The sequence below is a fragment of the Aethalodelphis obliquidens genome, unplaced genomic scaffold (assembly GCF_003676395.1).
Source record: "Aethalodelphis obliquidens isolate GAN/ISIS:26980383/991018 unplaced genomic scaffold, ASM367639v1 scaffold2, whole genome shotgun sequence".
Lineage (NCBI taxonomy): Eukaryota > Metazoa > Chordata > Mammalia > Artiodactyla > Delphinidae > Aethalodelphis > Aethalodelphis obliquidens.
In genome coordinates this window covers 34,247,415-34,271,718 of record NW_020837946.1, presented here as the reverse complement: position 1 = coordinate 34,271,718, position 24,304 = coordinate 34,247,415, and the positions used below count along the sequence as shown (strand labels likewise).

The following is a 24,304-nucleotide window of genomic DNA, read 5'->3' as shown; positions in this document are numbered from 1 at the left end:
AACCATGTCTGTTTACTTGGCTTTGTATAGTATTCAGTACCACTGTAAATATTTAAAATTGTTTCAATATATTGATAAAACTTCTAAATAAATCAATAGAACTATTTCTAAAACTGTCTCAGGCAAATAAACTAAAAGGCATGTTATTTTATTGAAGAATTTTAACTAACCTCAATATCCATTGACTATAATGTAAAGACATAGTGCTAAGTGTTATGAGTTAAAATATAAGATATAGTCCTTGCCCTTAAGGAATCTACAGCTTAATTGAAGACATGAACATATCCTTTCTTTTATGAAAAGAAATAGCAATAAGTAGTTATAATAATAAAAAGTAATAATAGCCAACACCTGTTAAGCACATACCAAGGTCAAGCACTACGCTAAGCACTTTGACATCCTTTATTTCAATTAATCTCAAAATAACTCTGAGGCTGGTACCATTATTATCCCTATTTCGCAAATGAAAAAAATTGAGGCACAGAGAGGACGCTGTAAGTGGCAGCCCAAAGATAAAACGTAAGCATTCTAAGACTAGAACCTGTATATTTAACCATTATTGCCTGTTTAGATGCTTCTTTTTATAAAAGCTCAGTGTAAAAAGAAATACACACCTATTAGTCTTTTCCTTAGCCCACGAGGTGCTGTTGACAGAAATTCACTTTTATCATTGTTCTGTTTAAAAATAAAAAAGCAATATAGTTTATATAGTCAAATAATAATGATGACATGAAAATTAATGATGTCTCTGAGTGAAAGAAAGGCTAGAAGGAAGAAAAATATTTTGTTTTCAATAGACATTAGAACCAGATGAGCTCCTTCCTAGACCTGGAAGACAACAATATATGAATTTGTTGCGGGGGGAGAGTATGACAACAAAAACGATACAACGAATTCCTAAGGATTCCTAGAGTGGTTCTAGAAGTTGTATTCCAGACACCTGCGAAGGATGCACTTCTATTATTATGTAAAGAAAAAGCTTATCACTAAAAAAAAAAAAAAAAAAAAAAAGCTTATCAGCCTTTGAATCATTCTTCACCCATCAGATTAGCAGAATATTTTTTCTAAATAAAGGTAATACTGTCCAGGGATGATGAGTAAGCAAGGAAATGGGACTCCTATAGTTACTGCAGTGGGCCTTTGCATGTACGAGCAATTTACTGGTGTTAAAGTAGTCTGTGAGAAGGAGAGAAAAAAGATTTCTACTTTTTACTTCTGTATTTTTAATTTTTTAAACATTTTACAGAAGTATAATGCACGTTTTTCTTTTCCTTACAGAATCCTTTAACACCATTCAATTTCTAGCACAATAAAATGCCTACTGGTGTATACGTGATAACTTAACAGTACTGATAAAAAGATAAAGTACCCTGTGTTTTTTTGGCAATGTGAAAATATGACAAAAAATTTAAGTCTGTTATCTTGTGATAAGTTGTTGGTGCTAGTTACAAATATTATAAAAATTTTTATTTGAGATATTAAGAATACTATTATAATAGGTGATCTGATCACCTATTGGGTTTATAAAGTATATCACAGTATATTTCAAACTTCTTTGGTCCAGATCCTTACAATTTTTTTTTACGTTTTGCCACCTTGATCCAGTACACATATGCATATATAACTTAACCAAATTATAATTAAATAATACTTACAAAACAGAAATTTTCTAATTTATTCTATTTCATTTTTTTAAACTGTAGATCATGCCCTACTAAACTGATTTCAAGACTGAGAGTTGAGACAACCTATATCCATATAGCTTAATTATCAGGTCTGAGAATATCTATGTCAAAATAACCGTTTCAGAAAATTCTTGCTCAAAAAGATAAGGCTATAAACTATTAAATAACTTCACTGTTTGCTATAGAAATTTCTGCAAACTAATTTATCTTGACAGTTTGCTCATTTGGGCAACCTATTTTCCCATCAGGACAACAGACTACTTACCAGGGCAAACAGCTAGCTTATCAAACTTTGGTTTACTTATCAAAACTCAATTCAAGACCCTCTCCTCACTGTGTCCACTACTCCTAAAATACCATGCCATGAATTCTGTCTAATACAGATCAGTTCCCCATCTTGATAGATGTGCCTTAAACCCCTCGAGTCCAGATCCCCAAGCCCTATACATATTCTCTCCTGAACTCCCCCTTCTAAGACAGTGCACTAAGACTTGCAGACTGATGTTCTCCTTTATTGTGGTATGTAAATATAATACCACTGATTAACAGGTTTTCTGATGGTCTCTTAGGGAATCAACAAGATCTACTAATGTGATGTGATCCACAACTTGAAAAAGAATGCCAGAAGACCCAACACAGACAAAAATAAATAAATAAAATTAAGTTAAAAACAAACAAAACACCCAGGGATAGTTCTGACACAGAAAAGGCACAACAGGTGGGTCCAGAAGACCTAGCTTCATTTTCCAGCTTTTCTCCTTCCTAGTTTGGTGAACTCAGACAAGTCACTTCACCTCTCTGAGCCTCAGATTCTTTATCTGTAAGTTAGGTATTTAATTGGCAAATACCTATAAATGATAAAAGTATTATCTAAATTAAAAGATAAAATGGATATTTTTCATCATGTCTTAACTTTGTAACACTAAGGGTTTTCCTTGTTTTTACTCAATTGCTTACCTTCAACTGAACTTTGTCTGAAGCAGAATGCCCTAAAGAATGAAACAAAAAGCCATTACTTACTACAAATACTTCACTTTCCATAACAGCCTAGTTTCATTAAAAGCAAAGGTGCAGGTTCTACCCAGAAGCCACTACATATTATTGAATTCTCAATTAATTGCATCTCCACTAGAGGCTGAACTGTCACTATTAATTTTATGATTTCTCCCAGTAATGACATTTCTGTAGCACTCATGTAACAAGAAAAAATGGAGTCCTTTTCATTGTTCATTATTTTAAAAGTACACTATTTAATCTAGTTAGAATGGGTCGTTCAAAAACAACTGTTCCACAGTTCTCCAAACTTCCAGGGCTTCCCTGGTGGTGCAGTGGTTGAGAGTCCGCCTGCCGATGCAGGGGACACGGGTTCGTGCCCCGGTCCGGGAAGATCCCACATGCCGCGGAGCGGCTGGGCCCGTGAACCATGGCTGCTGAGCCTGCGCGTCCAGAGCCTGTGCTCCCCAACGGGAGAGGCCACAACAGTGAGAGACCCGCGTACCACAAAAAAAAAAAAAAAAAGACTTCCAAATCCCCAAAACCTTATTTCAAAGAGTATTTGCCAAAGCAAATCTTCCACGAACATTTGGCTAACTCAAGCAAATGACAACAGGATTTAAGACTGTTTCTAGCTGGCCCTGTCAATCTGTACAACTTCAACCCACACAGATCTTTTCCCCTTTTACTGATAGCTAAATACAGGTATACTAAAGCACACAGGTTGGGGTATTAACTGCATTTACTAAATGAATTTTTGGAACAGAAAAGAAGAAAATATATAAAAATGCACTTAGACAAGAAAGTAAAGTAACATACCATAACTTTGAAGCAACTATGAAAACTCTCTTTAAAGAAGTGAAGTAAAATCTTACCCTTGCTACACTGAGGAATGTCTATGGTAATTTCAGAATCACTCTTCAAATTGGATGAAACACTTTTTCTTGGTGTTTTTGCTAGTTCTGAAGCTGTAAACAGACAAAAGAAATATATTAAAAAAACTTTTAATGGACAACAGTAGATTAAGAGGGGAAACCTGCTGTTACTAATATCAGAAAGATAAATAAACCTAGCCATATTAAGAGTACTACTGCTTTCACCTTTACTCACCGTCTTCCAAGTCTTCCTTCAGTTATCCACAGGTCTCGCAAAAAAATACAAATAATGAGCTAACTTTGACCTTGCTGGTTTCTCCAATTATCACACACTCTTCCTCTCTCTTCTCCATTGACAGGTTTATACTCTTTCCATTTCTTTACCATATATATTTGAGGCACATCTCTGCTAACAGTTAAGAAAGAATGGCCAGAAAGTGGGATCTAAAATCAACTGAAAACTGTGTATATTTAAAATTATACTTTTAAAGCTCTTAAGTCTCCCATAAAATGTGGTTTATTACTTGTGTCTAAAACTCTAACACATATTAATAATGTATAGAATATGATACAGCACTGAACAGATGACATTTCTTCTTTTATTAATATTTATTTATTTATTCATTTATTTGGCTGTGCCGGGTCTTAGTTGTGGCATGGGGGATCTTTAGCTGCAGCATGCGAACTCTTAGTTGCAGCATGTACATGGGATCTAGTTCCCTGACCGGGAATCGAACCCAGGTCCCCTGCATTGGGAGTGTGGAGTCTTAGCCACTGGACAGGGAAGTCCCAGATGGCATTTCTTCAACTGAGCATCAGATGAAATAGTTGGCTTCTGAACAGAAGGGGCCAGGACTTCCCTGGTGGCGCAGAGGTTAAGAATCTGCCTGCCAATGCAAGGAACATGGGTTTGAGCCCTGGTATGGGAAGATCCCACATACCACGGAGCAACTAAGCCCATGCGCCACAACTACTGAGCCTGCATGCCATAACTACTGAAGCCCGCGCACCTAGAGCCCATGCTCCTCAAGAGAAGCACTGCAATGAGAAGCCCGCGAACTGCAACAAAGAGTAGCCCCCGGTCGCCACAACTAGAGAAAGCCTGTGCGCAGCAACAAAGACCCAACACAGCCAAAAATAAATAAATTTATTTTTAAAAAAGGGGGCCATTTAAAATGAAAAATACAATGTTTATCTTTTTTTTTTTAAGATGTTGGGGTAGGAGTTTATTAATTTATTTATTTTGGCTCTGTTGGGTCTTCATTTCTGTACGAGGGCTTTCTCTAGTATGGCAAGTGGGGGCCACTCTTCTTCGCAGTGTGCAGGCCTCTCACTATCGTGGCCTCTCTTGTTGCAGAGCACAGGCTCCAGTCGCGCAGGCTCAGTAGTTGTGGCTCACGGGCCTAGTTGCTCCGTGGCATGTGGGATCCCCCCAGACCAGGGCTCGAACCCGTGTCCCCTGCATTAGCAGGCAGATTCTCAACCACTGCGCCACCAGGGAAGCCCTACAATGTTTATCTTTAAAGATGCTCACATTCTCACACTGTGATAGGCATATGGGAATTGAGTCTAACTGAAGGAATAGATTTACATTTCATACACTAAGAACATTGTTCACTGAGAACACTATTTAAATTCTCTTCCATCTTTTTTTTTTTAAAGAGAAAGTATAGTTGAATTTGTGTAAATTAAGCCACTTCACTGACTCAAACTCTTTCTAACCTATTTCACACAGCTTTATCCAATCCTGGAACTGACCCAAGATATTCATGACAGTCCCTACAAGTGCACTGGCTTCTTTTTTCTTAACCTCCTCGATCCTCTGCATCATTCATTAAAGTTTTTTATATCTTTCTTTGAAATTATTCCTCCATCTGGGTTCCATGGTATTAGCCTGGTTCCTGGCTACTGCTGGTAGTTATTCCATCTCAACTTCACTGCCCTCATCCTCCTAAGCATTCTAACCTGCAGGTACCTAAAGCTCAGGCATTGGCCTTCTCTTTACACCAGAAAAATATGCCATGTTTGGATTAAAGGCTGTTGATCCACAGGATAGGAAAAAAACCTTCACATCAACAAAAAGCCACAGAAGTACAAAGTAACTTAGCTGAGATCATTTTGGTTTTATATTGAAACATAAAAATCCTCTGCTTTTAAATAACTTTAAACTACAAAAGGAGAAAGGAAGAAAAAGGAAGAATTGAAGAGGAAAGGAAACAAGAGACAGTCATCCATGTATGGATATTAATTTCAATAATAAAAAATTGGGGCAAATATTTTATTCATTTGTATTATATTTCACACAACAACTGGTCTGCAACATATTAGAAATTTTAAAATAAAACTCCTCTTTGCCTAATAATAACTTCTCATCAGGTTATTATCTGATCCTATCTATCCAATCTAGTTTCAATTTCCTTAAATTCATCTTTCTCCAAGCTGGTCAAACTCCTTACTGTCCTTGTCCTTTCTATGTGGTAATTCTACCTTTGCTTTTTCTTTGCATTTACTTACTCATCCTGGACGTGTTCTCTGTGTTTTACAAAGCCTTCCAATCTAACTCTTGCTCTATTTCTAGAACTATATCTTGGTTAGTCCAATTATATTTAATCATCTTTTATACTCAGAGTAATATATGATTTTCTGACAGATTATAACTTATTTTAATAAGGCATTCTATTTTATTGATATATTTAGATGTAAACACAATTAGCAAAAATACTTAATAAGTCAAAGAGCGACATAACTAAACACAGGTCCTAACTAAACACAGATTTTGGAAAGTATGATCAGTCTTAAACTATCCAGGAAACTATCTTTTCATGACTATATTTCTTTCAGATGTGATGACAGAAATGCCCATCATAACAATACTTAAGTTCCTCACAGCACATATAGATATGAGACATGTATCATTGCAGTTATGTGCATGTTGACTATCCACTCAGGGAACTTCTACTTGATTACTCCAGTGAGGTTCCATTTTTCTTTTCACTATTAGTTCTTTCTCCAATGCTTCATTGTCATTAGGGTTTCACTTTGGCCTTGGTGTCTATCTGATCTTTCCTCTAGTAATTATATTAGCATTTTCCTCTGGTGTCCCAGAGATCCTACACAGAATTCAGTCATTTTTACAGATCAAAAATTTTTTAATTTCTTTTCTTAAATTATTTTTTATTGAAGTATACTTGATTTAAAGCGTTGTGTTAATTCCAGGTGTATAGCAAAGTGATTCCGTTTTTTTCAGATTCTTTTCCCATATAGGTTATTACAAAATATCAAGTATAGTTCCCTGTGCTATACAGTAAGTAGGTCCTTGCTGTTTATCTATTTTCTATATAGTAGTGTGTATCTGTTAATCCCAGACTCCTAATTTAAACCTCCCCCCACTTTCCCCTTTGGTAACCATAAGTGTGTTTTTTAGGTCTGAAGGGTATTTCTGTTTTGTAAATAAGTTCATTTGTATCAAAAACATTTTAGATTTCTTTATGTAGATAATAAACTCTAAGAAACACATCAATTAGTGTAAATTATTGTATGTACCATGTTAGGTTCAAAATTAATGATGCATATAATATTATACCTTTCAGAAAAACTGAATTTTGCAAATGCTTAAATTGTATTATGTTCAGAAACACAGGTCTTATAATTACTTCTTATATGTCCCTCATCAGTGTCAACACTCAACAAGTGTGACATTCATTTGACTTTGAATGTTTAAATGATCACTGACTACAATGACTGCATAAAAATACACTTAAGACACATATATAGATGTTCTATAATTATAGATTATAAGCCCTCTTATACAAAGACTACATTTTGCCAGGTAGTTAATTATTATTCCCTTGCTCTTAACTTTTTGGTATTCCCAAACTTCCATAAACTTATGGACCTCCTTAATTTTAAAGTGCTTTCACGTGTTATTTCCTTTCCTCAAAGCTTTCAAAACTGATGACCCCTCATGCCGCAGGATCCAAGAATAGCGCCACCCGAATTTTTAAAAAGAATTAAATTGCTAGTTTAATTTTAATGTTATATATAATTTATTTAAGTCTAGTTCTCTGAAAATCAGTAATTCACGTGTAATTAGTATAAGTGGTAACCGGGGTAAGAAAAATGTTAGAACAGCCCATTTCTAACAATTTTACATAAATAATTTTCTATAATACGAACTCTTTTCTTCTACATACAGTGTAAAACTCTTATTCAATAAATTCAGAATATCTCTGTGTGACTTAAGTCACTTGTTTACATAACAAAAATTTGTTAAGAGCCTGTGCTAGATGTTGTGGGAAGGAATCTAAGACAGGGTCTCTACTATAACCTTAGAACCTAGCTGAGAACAGAAGACATCTGAGCATGAAAAAAACTAATGACTTTAAGTATGCTTGAAAATAAAATAACATCCCTCATTCATTCTTTTAGTGAATGCGATGGGGTGATAACAGTGGGAAATGTGGTTAAATACACCTTAGAAAAGGTGAATAGTGATTACAGAAGTCAGAAAAGCAACATACCTAATTTAGCCATCTTTTCAGGGTGTTTTCTATTCTGAAAAGAATAAACTTTATTCCCACCATCTGTAGCAGAGCCATTTTTCAAGGATTCTGAAAGAAAAATGCAACGTACATTTAGGAAAAATGGGTGAGGTTAATTAACAGGAAAAAAAAGACAGAATTTTAACAAAAACTTAGGATTTGTACCCCTCACTGTCTTGCACAAATGTTTAACAATACATATTTATAAATAAGATATTAAAAACACACAGTAGACTATGATACTGTTTACATAAATTTTAAAACACAGAAAACATGTTATTCACAGATACACAAAGATATATAAACAAACACAACAACAATAAAAAGCCCACTAAAGAACACTCCAGACTAGAGGGATATGCATTCAATTCATGATAGAAGTTGCTCCTGAGGAGGGAGGACAAAAGGGACTTTATTAGTTACGCTTCTTTCTTTTTTTTTTTTAATAAATTTATTTATTTCATTTATTTTATTTTTGGCTGCGTTGGGTCTTCGTTGCTGCATGCGGGCTTTCTCTAGTTGTGGCGAGCGGGGGCTACTCTTCGTTGTGCTGCGCGGGCTTCTCATTGCGGTGGCTTTTCTTGTTGCAGAGCATGTGCTCTAGGAGTGTGGGCTCAGTAGTTGTGGCTCGTGGGCTCTAGAGCACAGGCTCAGTAGTTATGATGCACGGGCTTAGTTAACCCGTAGCATGTGGGATCTTCCCAGACGAGGGATCGAACCCACATCCCCTGCACTGGCAGGCAGATTCTTAACCACAGTGATGCCAGGGAAGTCCCCAAACCTTTAATGAGTTTATTAAAGTGCCAAACTTTCCGAAGTCAGTGTTTGCTCCCTTTATTGCTTAAGAGTTCCCATTGGTGTGTATATGCACGAACACTTGGTATTACCTAAACTCCTTAATCTTTGCCAATCTTGTGGGTACAAAATGAATCTCACGGGGAAAGGCATTTTAATTTCCTTTCCCTAGTCACTAATGAAGCTTAACACCTTTTTACGGGTTTCTTATTTCCAGAAGAAGAAATATCTTCTCTATCCTGTGTCTTGTCTTTTCACTTCTTGATAATGTCATTCGATGAAGAGAAGTACTGGATTTTTAAAAAAACAGACTATTTTTTAGAGCAGTTTTAGGTTCACAACCAACTCAAGTGGAAGGTACAGAGATTTCCCATGTATCTCCTGCCCTACATATCCACAGCCTCCCCCCCATTAACAATATCTCACACCAGATGGTACATTTGTAAAAAAAACAAACAAAATGAATAAATTAAAATTAAAAAACAAAAACAAAAAAAACAGAGTGGTACATTTGTTGGAATCAATGAACCTCTGTTGACACTTCATTATCACCCAGAGTCCATAGTTTACATTACGGTTTACTCTTGCTGTTGTACATTCTATAGGTTTTGACAAAAGTACGATAACATGTATCCATCATTCTAGTATCATACAGAATGGACTCACTGCCTTAAAAATCCTCTGTACTCCATCTATTCATCCCTTCCTTACTCCTGACCCTTGGCAACCAATGTCTTCTTTTACTGTCTGTATAGTTTTGCCTTTTCCAGAATGTCATAGAGTTGGAATCATACAGTATGTAGCCTTTTCAGATTGACTTCTTTCATTTAGCAATATGCATTTAAGGCTCCTCCGTATCTTTTCACAGACTGATAACTTATTATTTTTTTTAGCATTGAATAATATCCCACTGCATGGATGTATCAGTTTATTTATCCTTGGTTGACTTCTTGGTTGCTTCTAAGCCTTGGCAATTATGAACAAAGCTGCTACAAACATCTGTGTGTGCAGGTTTTTGGGTGGACAAAAGATTTCAACTCATTTGAGTAAATATGAAGGAACACAACTGCTAGGTCACATGGTAAGAATAAGTTTAGTTTGTAATAAACTGCCAAACTGTCTTCCAAGGAGCTGTACCATTTTGCATTCCCACTAGTAGTAAATGGGTTCTTGTTACTCCACATCTCTGTCAGCATTTGGTGTTGTCAATATTTTGGATTTTGGCCATTCTGTTTTTTTTTTTTTTAATATTTTGTTTTTTTGATGTGGACAATTTTTTTAGTCTTTATTGAATTTGTTACAATATTGCTTCTGCTTTGGTTTTCTGGCTGTGAGCCATGTGGGATCTTAGCTCCCTGACCAGGGATCAAACCTGTACCCCCCAACATTGGAAGGTGAAGTCTTAGCCACTAGACCACCAGGGAAGTCCTGGATTTTGGCCATTCTACTAGATATGTAGTGGTATCCCACTGTTGTCTGAATTTGCAATTTCTTAATGACATATAACGTTGAACATCTTTTCATATGCTTATCTGCCATCTGGGTATCTTCTTTGGTGAGATGTCCAGGTCCTTTGCTCATTTTTTAATCAGGTTGTTCGTTTTCTTATTGCTGAGTTTTAAGAGCTCTTCGTATATTTTGGGTAACAGTTCTTTAATAGATATGTCTTTTGCTATATTTTCTCCTAGCTGTGGTTTGTCTTCTTGAGAAGTTCTGAATTTTAATTAGTTTGTCAATCTTTTCTTTTGATTACACATTTTTAAAGAAATTCTTCTATAAGACCAAAGCCATATTCTCCTATTTTCTTGTAAAAGCATTTATAATTTGCTTTTCATGTGTAAATCTTTAATTAAGGTAATTAAGTTGTTTATGATGGCAGTTAGGAATCCAATTTCTTTCTTTTTTTTTTTTTTTTCTTTTTTTGCAGTACACGGGCCTCTCACTGTTGGGGCCTCTCCCGTTGTGGAGCACAGGCTCCGGACGCGCAGGCTCAGCGGCCACGGCTCATGGGCCTACCCATTCCGCGACATGTGGGATCTTCCCGGACCAGGGCACGAACCCGTGTCCCCTGCATCAGGTCCCCCTGCAGGCGGACTCTCAACCACTGCACCACCAGGGAAGCCCCCGATTTCTTTTTTTCATAAGGATAGTCAATTATTCCAACACCATTTATTGACCAGTTCATCCTTAGCCTAGTGATCTCCAATGCTACCTCTATCATATATCTATAATATGCACATACGGATAAGTCTGTTTATGGAGAACTTGTTACTATAATTATGTAAATTAAATGTTTGGCACATAGACAAAATATGAATTAAAAATATCAAGTAGTTTCTATGTAAACTAAATTAAATGCTTTAGAAAGACTTGATAAAAGTTATTAACTAAAAGAACTGATTTCAAATTAGGTATGGATGAGAAACCATAAAAGATTTAAGAAAAAAACTGAAAAACATAAAAGCACACTACATTCAGACTGCATCAGAAGTGTCTTTAAATGATCAATCTAATGGAAGGAAATAAAACTTGAAATCCTAGATAATACATTATGGATATGCTATCTAAAAATACCCAAAACCAAAACCAAAAGGTGCTGCTGTTCTTCAACCAGCTGACTGGCAAATGTATATTTAAAGAAAAGACAATGATACATAAATATCTACATATATGTTTATATGTAGAACAAAATGTTTAGAGTATATAATTATTTTTATGATTTCCTTGTTCTGATATTTTGATAAATTGACCAATTAACAATGGCTCTAATCACACTGGCCAACAGGGATTTAGTATAATATATAAATAAAACTTTTTAATAGTTTTAAAATTACTCAAAATAGACAATACCAAAATAACTATGAACATACAATTCACAGAAGTTAAAATGGCTAATAAATAAAAGAAAAAATGTTTAATGCTGATGAGGGATCTTAATACTAGTTGATACAATCTTCCTAGAAAGTAATTTAGCAATATGTAAGCCTTATAAAGTTCATATACTTTTTTTTTAAATTAAGTTCATATACTTTCACCAGTAATTCTATTTGAGGAATCTCTGATGAAAAAAATAAGACATCTGAACAAAGATTTATGTTCAAGGGTAATCACTATGCATTAGTTATAATAATAAAAACTAAGAAATAATTCAGAAGTCTAACAGAGGAAACTATGTATTATTTATAGGTTAGAATATATTATTATTCAGTTACTAGAGTTTTCTTTGTCCAGAGAATAATCTCTAAGAATTTAACAATATGTTAAATTTAGAAAGAAATAACACTACTACTTCACACGCATTGGGATGGCTATTATTAAAAAAAAAAAAACATGTGTTGGTGAGAATGTGGAGAAACTGGAACCCTTGTGCATTGTTGGTGGAAATGCAAAATGATGTAGTTGCTATGGAAAACAGTATGGTGGTTCCTCAAAAAATTAAAAATAGAATTACCATATGATCCAGCAATTCCACTTCTGGGAATATTCCCAAAAGAATTCAAATCAAGATCTCACAGAGATATTTGTACACCCATGTTCCTAGTAGCATTATTACACTGTACAGCAAAGTGAATCAGCTATACATATACACATAGCCCCTCTTTTTTGGATTTCCTTCCCATTTAGGTCACCACAGAGCACTGAGTAGAGTTCCCTCTGCTATACAGTATGCTCTCATTAGTTATCTATTTTATACATAGTATCAATAGTGTATATATGTCAATCCCAATCTCCCAATTCATCCCATCCCCCCCACTTTCCCCCTTGGTATCCATGTTTGTTCTCTACATTTGTGTCTCTATTTCTGCTTTGCAAATAAGATCATCCTAGTAGCATTATTCACAATAGCCAAAAGGCTGAAGCAACCCAAATGTCCATCAACCGATAAATAGATAAACAAAATGTGGTATATACATACAATGCAATATTACTCAGCCTTGAAAAGGAAGGAAACTCAAAAAAAAAAAAAAAAAGGAAGTAAACTGCCACTTGCTAAACATGTATGAACCTTGAGGACATTATGCTAAGTGAAATAAGGCAAACACAAAAAGACAAATAGTGTACAATTCCACTTATATGAGGTACCTAGAGTAGTCAAATTCATAGAGTCAAAGGAAGTAGAATGGTGGCTTCCACGGGCTGGGGGAAGGGGGGACTGGGCAGTTGTTTAATTGAGTACAGAATTTCAGTTTTGTAAGATGAAAAGAGTTCTAGAGATCGGCTGTAAAATAATGTGAATATACTTAATACTGAACTATATACTTAAAAATGGTTAAGATGGTAAATTTTATATTACTGTATATCTTACCACAATATTTTTTACCACAATTTCAAAAAACAGATTTTTAATTTAACCACAATTAAAAATCTGACATCATCCTTAAGTTCAAAAATGGAACTCTGAATAAGGCTAAGTTAAAAATACTATGGATTGGGACTTTCCTGGTGGCACAGTGGTTAAGAATCCTCCTGCCAATGCAGGGGACACAGGTTCGAGCACTAGTCTGGGACGATCCCACATACCGCAGAGCAACTAAGCCTGTGGGCCATAACTACTGAGCCTGCACTCTAGAGCCCACGAGCCACAACTACTGAAGCCCACATGCCTAGAGCCCATGCTCCGTAAAGAGAAGCCACCGCAATGACAAGTCCGCACACCACAAGGAAGAGTAGCCCCTGCTCACCGCAACTAGAGAAAGCCCACACACAGCAACGAAGACCCAAGGCAGCCAAAAATAAATAAATAAATAAAATTTAAAAAATACTACGGATGGACCACATATTTGTCTCAGAATTTTCTAACAGCCAACTTATAATCAATTAAAGAATTATTCTGTTCATAAAATTGAAAAACAAATCAATTGTTTAAGAGAAGCATCAATAAGACAAATTGCTCTTGAGGACACCTGTCTGATTGTTTGGGGGAGATCTTTCAGAAAACATTCTGTTTAATGCCTGAGATCACCTAGCACCTCCATGCAATGATTTTTCACCAGAGTGGATGGATTAATAGCATATAAGACTTATGCCAGGTATGTCAAGATATGTGTTGCTTATAAGAAGCAGCTTATACTTCAATAGTAAGTAAAGGGATTGATTAATAAAGTATTTAAAGGTCCTTGTTGAAAAGTTTTTTCCTTTTAAATATTCCTTAAGATTCTTTGTGAAATGTCTGTGTTTTAAAAGTAATGCTTAACAAGACTTCCCTGGTGTCCCAGTGGTTAAGACTCAGTGCTTCCACTGCAGGGGACACAGGTTCAATCCCTGGTTGGAGAACTAAGTAAGATGTGTGGCCAAAAAAAAAAAAAAAAAATCCTTACTGTCTTCTGTTTGTAATTAAGGATTAGGCAGAAGCTTATTGTTCAGTATCTCAAATAAAGTTAAGCAAGATGGTAATAGATGTCACCTTTTCTTCCCTAAAGAAAACATTAAAAGAAAACTAAGAAAACTCTCCTTCCTACACCTTATCTGAAACACCACTCTCCACCCCTATACACATTGTGGCAAATAAGAAAAAACAAAACAAAATAGGAAAAGTCATGTTTGCAAGACTTAACTGTAAGTTACGGGTTCCTCTGTCGTACATGCCAATTGGCAAATGAATAGCCCCACTTCCTGCGCTCGAGACAAACTTATGTGTGTGCATGTATGTGCAGACAGACAGATACACACCAAACTGTCAACAGGTCCATGTTCTTTTTTAAAAAATTAATTAATTAATTAATTTATCTTTGGCTGTGTTGGGTCTTTTTTGCTGCGCATGGGCTTTCTCTAGTTGCGGCGAGCGGAGGCTACTCCTCCTTGCAGTGAGTGGGCTTCTCACTGTTGTGGCTTCTCTTGTTGCAGAGCACGGGCTCTAGGCACGCAGGCTTCAGTAGTTGTGGTGCACGGGCTCAGTAGTTGTGGCTCGCCGGCTCTAGAGTGCAGGCTCAGTAGTTGTGGCGCACGGCCTTAGTTGCTCCACAGCATGTGGGATCTTCCTGGATTGGGCTCAAACCCGTGTCCCCTGCATTAGCAGGCAGAGTCTCTTTTTTTCAGTTTACTTTTTTTTTTGATGGGAGTATAATTGCTTTACAATGTTGTGTTAGTTTCTGCTGTACAACGAAGTGGATCAGCTCTATGTATACATATATCCCCTCCCTCTTGGACCTCCCTCCCACCCCCACCCCACCCCCAATCCCACCCATCTAGGTCATCACAGAGCACTGAGCTGAGTCCCTGTGCTATACAGCAGGCTCCCACTAGCTATCTATTTTATGCGTGGTAGTGTATATATGTCAATCCTAATCTCCCAATTCATCCCACCCTCCCCTTCCCCTCTGTGTCTACATGTCCGTTCTCTACATCTGCGTCTCTATTCCTGCCCTGCAAATAGGTTCATCTGTACCATTTTTCTAGATTCCACATATATGCGTTAATATACGATATTTGTTTTTGTCTTTCTGACTTACTTCACTCTGTATGACAGACACTATGAACTTTTAAGGGACCACAGGTTAAACAACCACAAAAACAGCTTGGCCTTATCCAGTAAAGTTGAAGACACCCGTATCTTATGACCCTGAAATTCCACTACTTGGGATATATTCTAGAAAAACTAGTACATGTGTATACCAGGATAGATGTATATTCATAGCAACATTGTTCCTGATAGCTAAATGGCAGGTGGATTCTTAACCACTGCGCCGCCAGGTAAGTCCCAGGTCCATGTTCTTAAAGCATGCATTCTCAACAGGAATAATACTGCTCCTGATGCAACGGAAATGGCTCTTGGTGGGAGGAGGGGGAGTGTGGAAAACATCTTAGATATTGCAATGGTCTGTTGCCCTCCAAAGAATCTTAGTACATAAAGAGATATACAGCATACATGTAGTATTAAAATTTCATGGGTGGGGGGTGATAAGGAGAAAAAGTCTAGAAAGGTTCCTTAGGGGTTAATAATTTTTAAAAGGTTGAGAAATACAGCTTTAAAGCAAAGTTCCCCAACCAGTGTGCAGAAATTAAAGACATGGGTTACAGGTGTGCTGAGTATTGATCCTCTCAGGCCTCTGAGGATGCAGTCAGGGCCTGCAGAGGGGGTGGGAACAGGGGTCAGAAGCCCAAGGCATTTATCCCTGGTCTGGAGCATTTTCCTCTTTTCTTTCTTCTTTTTTTTCTTTGGCTGCACCAGGGATTGAACCTGGACCACAGCAGTAAAAGCACCAAGTCCTAACAACTGGACCACCAGGGAAATCCCAAATTTTCCTCTTTATTTCAGTGTGCCTCCAAATATCATTTGCTGTGGGTGCCGTTACAAGAAAGCACTGAATTTCTACTACAGATACATATTACCATTACAATAAGAAACTATTTTAAAGAAAACACTTAGAAAACATATTGTTTGCAATCTGTTCTTAGGTCTAACACAATAGTCAAGAATCCAAAGTTCTATTCAGAATATGCCCTAAGGGCTTCCCTGGTAGCACACGTGGTTAAGAATCCGCCTGCCAATGCAAGGAACATGGGTTCGAGCCTTGGTCCAGGAAGATCCCACAGGCCGCAGAGCAACTAAGCCCGTGCGCCACAACTACTGAGCCTGCGCTCTAGAGCCTGCAAGCCACAACTACTGAGCCCACATGCCACAACTATTGAAGCCCACACGCCTACAGCCCATGCTCCGCAACAAGAGAAGCCACCACAATGAGAAGCCCGCGCACGGCAACAAAGAGTAGCCCCCGCTCGCCACAACTAGAGAAAGCCTGTGTGCAGCAACAAAGACCCAACACAACCAAAAATAATAAATAAATAAATAAATAAATAAATAAAAAGAATATGCCCTGTCCAGTAAGCCTACTGAGGGACAATGGTTGTTTTTTGTTTGTTTTTAATTTATTTTTTTAAGATGTTGGGGGTAGGAGTTTATTAATTAATTAATTTATTTTTGCTGTGTTGGGTCTTCGTTTCTGTGCGAGGGCTTTCTCTAGTTGTGGCAAGCGGGGGCCACTCGTCATTGCAGTGCACGGCCCTCCCACTATCACAGTCTCTCTTGTTGCAGAGCACAGGCTCAGCAGTTGTGGCTCACGGGCCTAGTTGCTCCGCAGCAAGTGGGATCTTCCCAGACCAGGGCTCGAACCCATGTCCCCTGCATTAGCAGGCAGATTCTCAACCACTGCGCCACCAGGGAAGCCCAATGGTTGTTTTTTATATCATATCATTTAACACTGGGAACAAATCCAGAAACAGTATCACTCAAGAGGTGACAAAAAGGCTGGGAGTAGTCATAGTGGCCATTTATAAGTCAAATATGAGAGAGTAAAAGACATGTACATGAGGGAGACAGGTGGCATAGAAGAGAATTGATGCACAGAGATGACATGAGGGAGACCAGGAGATTGATGCACAGAGATGACATGAGGGAGACCAGGAGATATGTGAAAGCAAAGTCCCTCATTTCTTAACACACTCCCAGCTCCAATGCCCCTAGTGCCCAACAATACTGAATTTTTTCCTTGATCTTTATTTTTTTAAGTCAACTTAAGTAGGTCTATGCTCCTTGCACCCTAATATAAACCTGTGCTCTTTGAGCCCTAAGTTAAGTAAATTATAATCCAAGAGTAAGATTTTTTAAGCACAGTGTGGCAGGAATCTGGCTTAGGTGTAAAAAAACATAACACCAGCATGCCTAGGTTGGAACACATTACTTCTTGGAATCTTCCTTCTAACTATTTCTGTAAAGAAGATCAAGTTAATAATAAAGTGACTTGCTTTATGAAATTATTTCAAATTAGTTAAAAGTAGAGATATCTTAAAAAAACAACTTTAGAGTGCTTGGTCTGTAGACTATCTTTCTAAAAATATTTAAGCACCAGACTGGTTTTTAAAAAAAACGAAAGAAAAAAAAAAGGACTATGTATAGATTAAAAAACGTACAGTAGAAACTCAGTGCTTCCAACCTTTCCAACTGTAGAGAAAAAGTCTAAAGCGATGCTCTTCTTTTTTCTTTTTCTAAAATTTATTTATTTTATTTATTTATTTTTGGCTGTGTTGGATCTTCACTGCTGGGCACAGGCTTTCTCTAGTTGCAGTGAGTGGGGGCTAGTCTTGGTTGCGGTGCGCGGGCTTCTCATTGCGGTGGCTTCTCTTGTTGTGGAGCCCGGGCTCTAGGTGCACGGGCTTCAGTAGTTGTGGTGCACGGGCTCAGCAGTTGTGGCTCATGGGCTCTAGAGAGCAGGCTCAGTAGTTGTGGCGCATGGACTTAGTTGCTCCACGGCATGTGGGATCTTCCCGGACCAGGGCTCGAACCTGTGTCCCCTGCACTGGCAGGCGGATTCTTAACTACTGCGCCACCAGGGAAGCCCTGAAGTAATGCTCTTCTGATGAGAAATAAAATAATATAGCACACCACATAAAAAGTTTTGGAGGTGGATGATGGTGATGGTAGCACAACATTATGAATGTATTTAATATAACTGGACTGTACACTTAAAAATGGTAAAGATGGTAAATTTTATGTTATGGGTATCTTACAATTTAAAAAATTGGGAAAGGGACTTCCCTGGTGGTCCACTGGGTAAGAGTGTGTGCTCCCAGTGCAGGGGGCCTGGGTTCGATCCCTTGTCAGGGAACTAGATCCCACAGGCCAAAACTAAGAGTCCACATGCTACAACTAAGAAGTCTGCATGCTGCAACTAAGAGCCCACATGCCACAACGAAGATTCTGCATGCCACAACTAAGACCTCGCGCAGCCAAAATAAATTAAAAAGAAAAAAAAAAATTGTAGCACAATGTTGCCTAACCTACCAGACTACTTTTATGTATCCTGCAAAGCAATTTCGGCCACTCACAGAAATATGAGCGTACACTCCCAACTCCAACAACCACCACCCCCCTCACCCCACAAATACCTTGAACATGGCGTCCTAAAACTTCCACATAGTTCTGATCTTTTAAAACTTCCTGGTCATCTTCCTCCAAATCATATTCTGGCTTCTTTATTATTTTTTTTGTGTTGACCAAAAGCTGGGCTCTCTCCTTTTTTATTTTAGCTCCTATAAGAACATCCAAAGAATCAGAACATGACAGGTATAAATTCTTTCTAAACACTACATTTAAATAAATAAACTATACTATTATATTGTCATTACTTAAAAGCTGGAAAAAAATTCAGTGTTTTCTCTTTGATTCAAGTACAGATCTCTCTTCCACAGTTTATAAGTTAAAAAAACAAAACCTTTAAATTATATATTTTGGGGGGTCAAAATAACTATACATTTTAATTACAATGGGTGGTTATCACTTACCGCCACTACTGAGCATTTCACATTAGAGGAGGCTTTATTATTTTTAATTTTCAGTACATTTTGAATGGAATAAACTAAAAATTAAGATTTGCAGTCTTACTAGATCAAATATTCTGTGCTGTATTTTCAAAATAGAAGATTAAATTATTTTTAAAAGTGAAATAATACATAACCATTATATAAGCATCCCTTCAACTGTATAATCATTCAGTACCTCCTTCTCTATCAAGAATGTGATTAAGAACATCATCATCTCCCACAAACTGAACCTCCAGCATCTTGTCTTCCTTTGATTCCAGCTTGCTCATCATTGCCAACCTAAACAAAAGCAATGAAGCACTCAAAAGTGATGAAAAATTCATATCAACAGCCAAATAAACATTCACATAATGAATACATGTATTTGCATAAAAGTTTTAAAAGTCTTTAAGTATGAAAAATACATTGTCATTATTGTATCAATATTGTGTTTTTGATAATAAGTAACTCAATTCTTTATCTGAAAAATGGAAGAGAGGAAGAAGTGCCTGAGATTAGGAAAAAGCCAAATCCAATCAAGGCAACTAAAATATAATGACAAGAAAACAATTCTGCCTGTAAAGAAAGCTCTAACCAATATACAGAATAACAACATTATTAGAAAGGGGGAGGTTAATACATGAGAGTTTAGAAAAGGGGCAGCCAAACAAAGAATAATGGTTTGGTGGATTTTCATATCTGTTCGCTAGAAAGATATAGTCCACTGGGGGAAGTCTGTGTGCTTCACTGGTGTACCAAGACTGGATCAAATAATTTTCAAGCATCTCCCTTTACTATTAAATTGCATGCTCACCAAACAACTTGACAATCATGAATAAGGCTTTCTAGGTATCTTGGTAACTAAAGAGTAAGCATGAATCTTTCCAGTACTTTAGAATCAGTTCTTCACTGAACAAATTTCGGATTTGGCAAGCAAAAGTTTGATCAACTCTGGCTACGCTGACAAAATTTAGTTTCAGAACTTATAATGCTAATGCCTGAAACAAATAAACGATTCCAACTAGTTGTCAGCTAATCAGTTTACTCAAAAAATGAATTTTTTTCTCTCTTCTCTCTCTCATAAATCCTATTTATGCCTTTTCCTCTGACAAGAGGATCTACTGATTGAGTCCCCCATGAGTCAGTTATCTGCATGCAGATAACTCACTAAATGTTGCCAAGTTTTCTTTTGTAACTAGCACACTTAAATGATTTGTCTCAGTTTTCATTTACCTTTAAAGGTACTACATATTCTGCAGCTGGGAAATTCAAGTAGAGTCACCTGTAACTGGAAAAAGAACTCAGTCAGGCCAGCTAACAGGAAAACGACAGCAACCAAAGAAGTTCATGAGTTTTAACAACCAAGATGAGTAGATAAAGGCAGATCTTAGAAAGCCAAAGTTGTTATGATGGCACAGTAAAGGGCAAAATGACCATTACCATTTTGGCCAGGGAGCCTCAGAGACTGACAAGATCTAACTTGTGGGGGCAAGTAGGTGGAGGGAGGCCAAAATGTGAGCACTTACTATGTGCTAGACACTCTTCTCAATATTCTATATGTATTCTCATTTAATCCTCACAACAATTCCATTAGGTTTATACTTTGTGTACAAAGATTATACTTCATCTATAATTTATATGGCCACTGCCAGTAGAACATATCCATTTGGACCAACCTCCTAGTCATGATACTGCTTCTTATTATGGGGAACTGGGTGTATTAGAGAAGAAGTTTAATGCATCTATGTGACATTTATCAAAATTAAGAAACACAACTTCTTTCTATCTGTATAAAATAAAGTTTTTTAAGGGGCTGTTTGTCAGGCACTGTGTTAGGCACTTTTATGTATACCAGATCAATAAATCCTCAGATTCTCTGAGATGGTTAAAATATATTTAATTCCCCTAATTTACAGATGAGTAAACTGAGGTTAAAGATTAAATTACTCCTTCAAATTCACACAATTAGAAAGTGTGTTAGGGCTGAAACCCAAGTTTAACTAATTCCAAAGACCCTGATCATTTTATTAAATGACACAACTTCTCCTGCCATTAAATACAAACCTGTTATCCTAAATGCTTGTCTTGACCTCTGGAAACTATTCATAATATGTTTAGTCATTCTCCCACACAGCGGTTCAAATATCCAAGAACTTCTACAGTTCCTCTAGGTTTCTAGTTCATTAGGTTAAACATCACTAGTTCTATCAAGCATACTTTTAAGAGCAGCATAGGCTACATTATTTAAAACTACATAGTGCTGTGTTCTACAAAGGATTTGAAGCAATAACAATAAGCAGTGCAATACAACAAATGATAAACTATACACACTAATAGGGAATCTGGGTCAGGGAAAATATAAAGGCAGAAAATAAAATCATACAAAGAATTTGGGCTCTTAGCTTCCTGGCAATCAAAAGGAGTAAAGGTCAGTTACATTACCTCTTATTAGCAAAAGTTTAGTAGTCCCTTCAGGGGGAAAAAAAAGATTTTCAAGGAAAATTTAAAAACAAATATTCTAGACAACTTAATATTGTCCTAGGCAATTTCCGTATGGTATTTTATGTAAGAATGGTCTGGACAGAGGCAGCCTAACTTAGCCTTGTTTGTAGCCAAATGCATTTATACGTAATTTTCTTTTCTAGATATTAAGGGCATCTTATTATACAGTACAGAATCAAAAAATTGAAATTTCTACAAAAACCTTGAAAGAAACCTTTCCTTCCTTCTTCTCCAACATTTTCTGAAAACAAAAACAAAAAAACCCCAGTACAATCGCATAATAAAATGAAAATATTTAGTGACCACTTACTCTTCAAGGCACTGTCTTGGTGCTTACTTTTAAGTAGACTCTTTTCAAGGAGTTAACAAGGTAATACAGCAGCACCAAATGAGCAGTTACCACAATACACTCTCCTTTGAGAGCAAATAAAAGATCTGCTACAATTTAAAAAAAAAACATAATCCTTTAAAAAAAGAAGGTGGTATAGTTTAGTGCCTATGCACCAATTTTAATATCAGATAAACCTGGGTTCCGATCTTAACTCCACACTTACAACTGTGTGACTCTGGACAAAGTTGTGACGATTAAATGAGACCATGTGCTTGGCCTATGAAAATGCTAACTAGGTTCCTTACTACGGGTATTTTTACTTTAAATTTCAACTTAACCATGCAGATCTCTTATACAACTCCATATCCCAACTAATGTCTGACGAAATAAAATTCATATTTTATGGCAAGACGATTTAAACATATTTAAACATAAACATAAAACTTTTCTTTGCCTACTTGGGCCTCCTCCCTCCACTTTAGTGTGTATTGCGCATCTGCATTAACCAGACCTCTTTAGGAGATAACTTCCTTCTTATCTTGTAAGGGGCCAGCATGACCCATGACCCACTCTTTGCTTTGTATGTGTAGATTTGGATTGTGTAAACTGTCAATAATATGCCATTTAATGTACAGCCCACAGTCTCAAAAACATCTAACAGTGCTTTGACTTCTAACAAACGGAACAGTTCTTAGAGCTTTCTGAGAGGCTGTTCTCAGAGTTATAACCCTGTTTGGCTCAAATAAAATTTTCCACTTCTTCCTTAGATTGACTACTGATCAATTTTCGTCAGCACATCTAACAGAAAAAAGTGCTCAATAAATGTTGAATGAATGATGCCCATTTAATGTGCAGTGCCATCACACAAAGGTGTAGGGCCATGCTATTTTTCTTCAGATTGCAATTGAACTAGGGGAAGGTGTAGTGGTCCTATTAGGATTTCAGCTGTAAAGCGAAAAGTACTGCATCAGCTTGTTTTAACTTAAAAAGCTCTACCAAAGGAGCCTGGTTTACCAACATTTTACAACCAAGCACTGTCCCAGGGTGACTGTGTTCAGTTAGGAGGATTCATTTGGTGCTTCCAGGCTGGGATGACATCAAAGGGTTCTCGCTCCAGTGGTAGTTCTGGGACAAGATCTCTTCCTCCTCAGCCCTCATTGTACCTGTTCCTCTCCCAGGACCCCTTACTACTTTCGGTATGGATTTTTACAGTTCTCCCTCTGCACGCGGAAGGCTCATCACGCCGGAAAACAGATACGTTGGTAACAGACACCCCTTGCACAGAAGGCCCATCACTACTGGACAGAGGAACGGTCTTTAAAGAGGGAGCCTCTCACCCCAACAAGTATTTACTGACTTCGGTCTGGGCCTCGCGCAACTGACCAGCTGGCCGTTCTCGGCCAGCCGAGGGTCCTCAGGGCGGCGGGGCCGGAGGCAGCCTGGGGAGGGCAGAGAGGGAGGCGCAGCGACGCTGCCCGGAGTGCCGAGGTGAAGGCCGGGGACTGGGTGCACCTGGACTCACCTCACAAGCCCCGAGCTAAGCAGGAGAGGGAGGCAAGCTGCCCCGCCGCCCAACCACGCACCGCCAGGTCTCCGGGTGGCGCGCCTGCGGCCGCCTCGTGCCTGCCGGACGCTACCCCGCTGAATGGTCGCCGCTGGAAAAGCGGCTTCGGCCCCAGCGGGAAAGGCCGAATTCTTTTAGGCAGTGCAGAAGCAGGGTCGCGGGGTCGCAGGGTCGAGCAGGGCCGCTCCGGAGGCCGGCGAGTGGGGCGGGGGATGGGCAGCCTCCCTCCTTCACACCGAATCTCCCGCCCTGCTCAGGAGGCGGAGCCCCAGGGAGCCAATAGGAAGTGGCGTTGGCTGAGAGCGACGGCTCTGCCCGCCAGTCGGCGCCGGTCTGATGGCCTCGCCCACAAGAAACCCGAAGAAAACGAATCCCTAAGCGCTGGGTTCTGGGCTTTGCTTTTCCTCTTTCCGTTTCCGGTGAAGGGAGAAGGAAGTGTTGGTTAGATCTGAGGAAACTGGAGGAGTTGGAGTGGGCTGAGTGGGCTCTGTGGCTTGATGCAATCTTGAAAGTGTTCATTGCTTTCTCTTTACGCCTTCTTTGACGCAATCTTGAAAGTGTTCATTGGTTTCTCTTTATACCTTCTTTTGAGGAAAAAGATAATGGGAATGAATTTGAGTTTATTTATTTATAACGTTACCTCATTTGGCGTGAAAGGTAGGATCAAGTGCATCTCAGGGGTTTGGGGTGGGGAGGCGGGGAGCAATGCTCTCTAGTAAGAA

The 24,304-nt window shown here is 37.9% G+C and overlaps 1 protein-coding gene across 4 annotated transcripts in view; it reads right to left on the bottom strand.

The window, feature by feature from the left end:
• The window catches only part of ORC2 (origin recognition complex subunit 2), a 54,531-nt gene extending 30,734 nt beyond the window's left edge, over positions 1-23,797 (bottom strand). Inside the window, exons 1-8 of one of the 4 annotated variants that reach the window (XM_027124530.1) lie at positions 23,541-23,797; positions 20,419-20,473; positions 19,382-19,485; positions 18,772-18,915; positions 8,074-8,163; positions 3,554-3,646; positions 2,643-2,674; positions 615-675 (exon numbers count right to left, since the gene is read on the bottom strand). In XM_027124530.1, coding sequence (XP_026980331.1) covers positions 615-675; positions 2,643-2,674; positions 3,554-3,646; positions 8,074-8,163; positions 18,772-18,915; positions 19,382-19,478 — 517 coding nt within the window. In that variant the 5' untranslated portion in view covers positions 19,479-19,485; positions 20,419-20,473; positions 23,541-23,797. The remainder of the gene's footprint in view (positions 1-614; positions 676-2,642; positions 2,675-3,553; positions 3,647-8,073; positions 8,164-18,771; positions 18,916-19,381; positions 19,486-20,418; positions 20,474-23,540) is intronic. The other 3 variants (XM_027124503.1, XM_027124509.1, XM_027124519.1) reach the window with 3 other exon arrangements.
• Between the last annotated feature and the right edge of the window lie 507 nt (positions 23,798-24,304).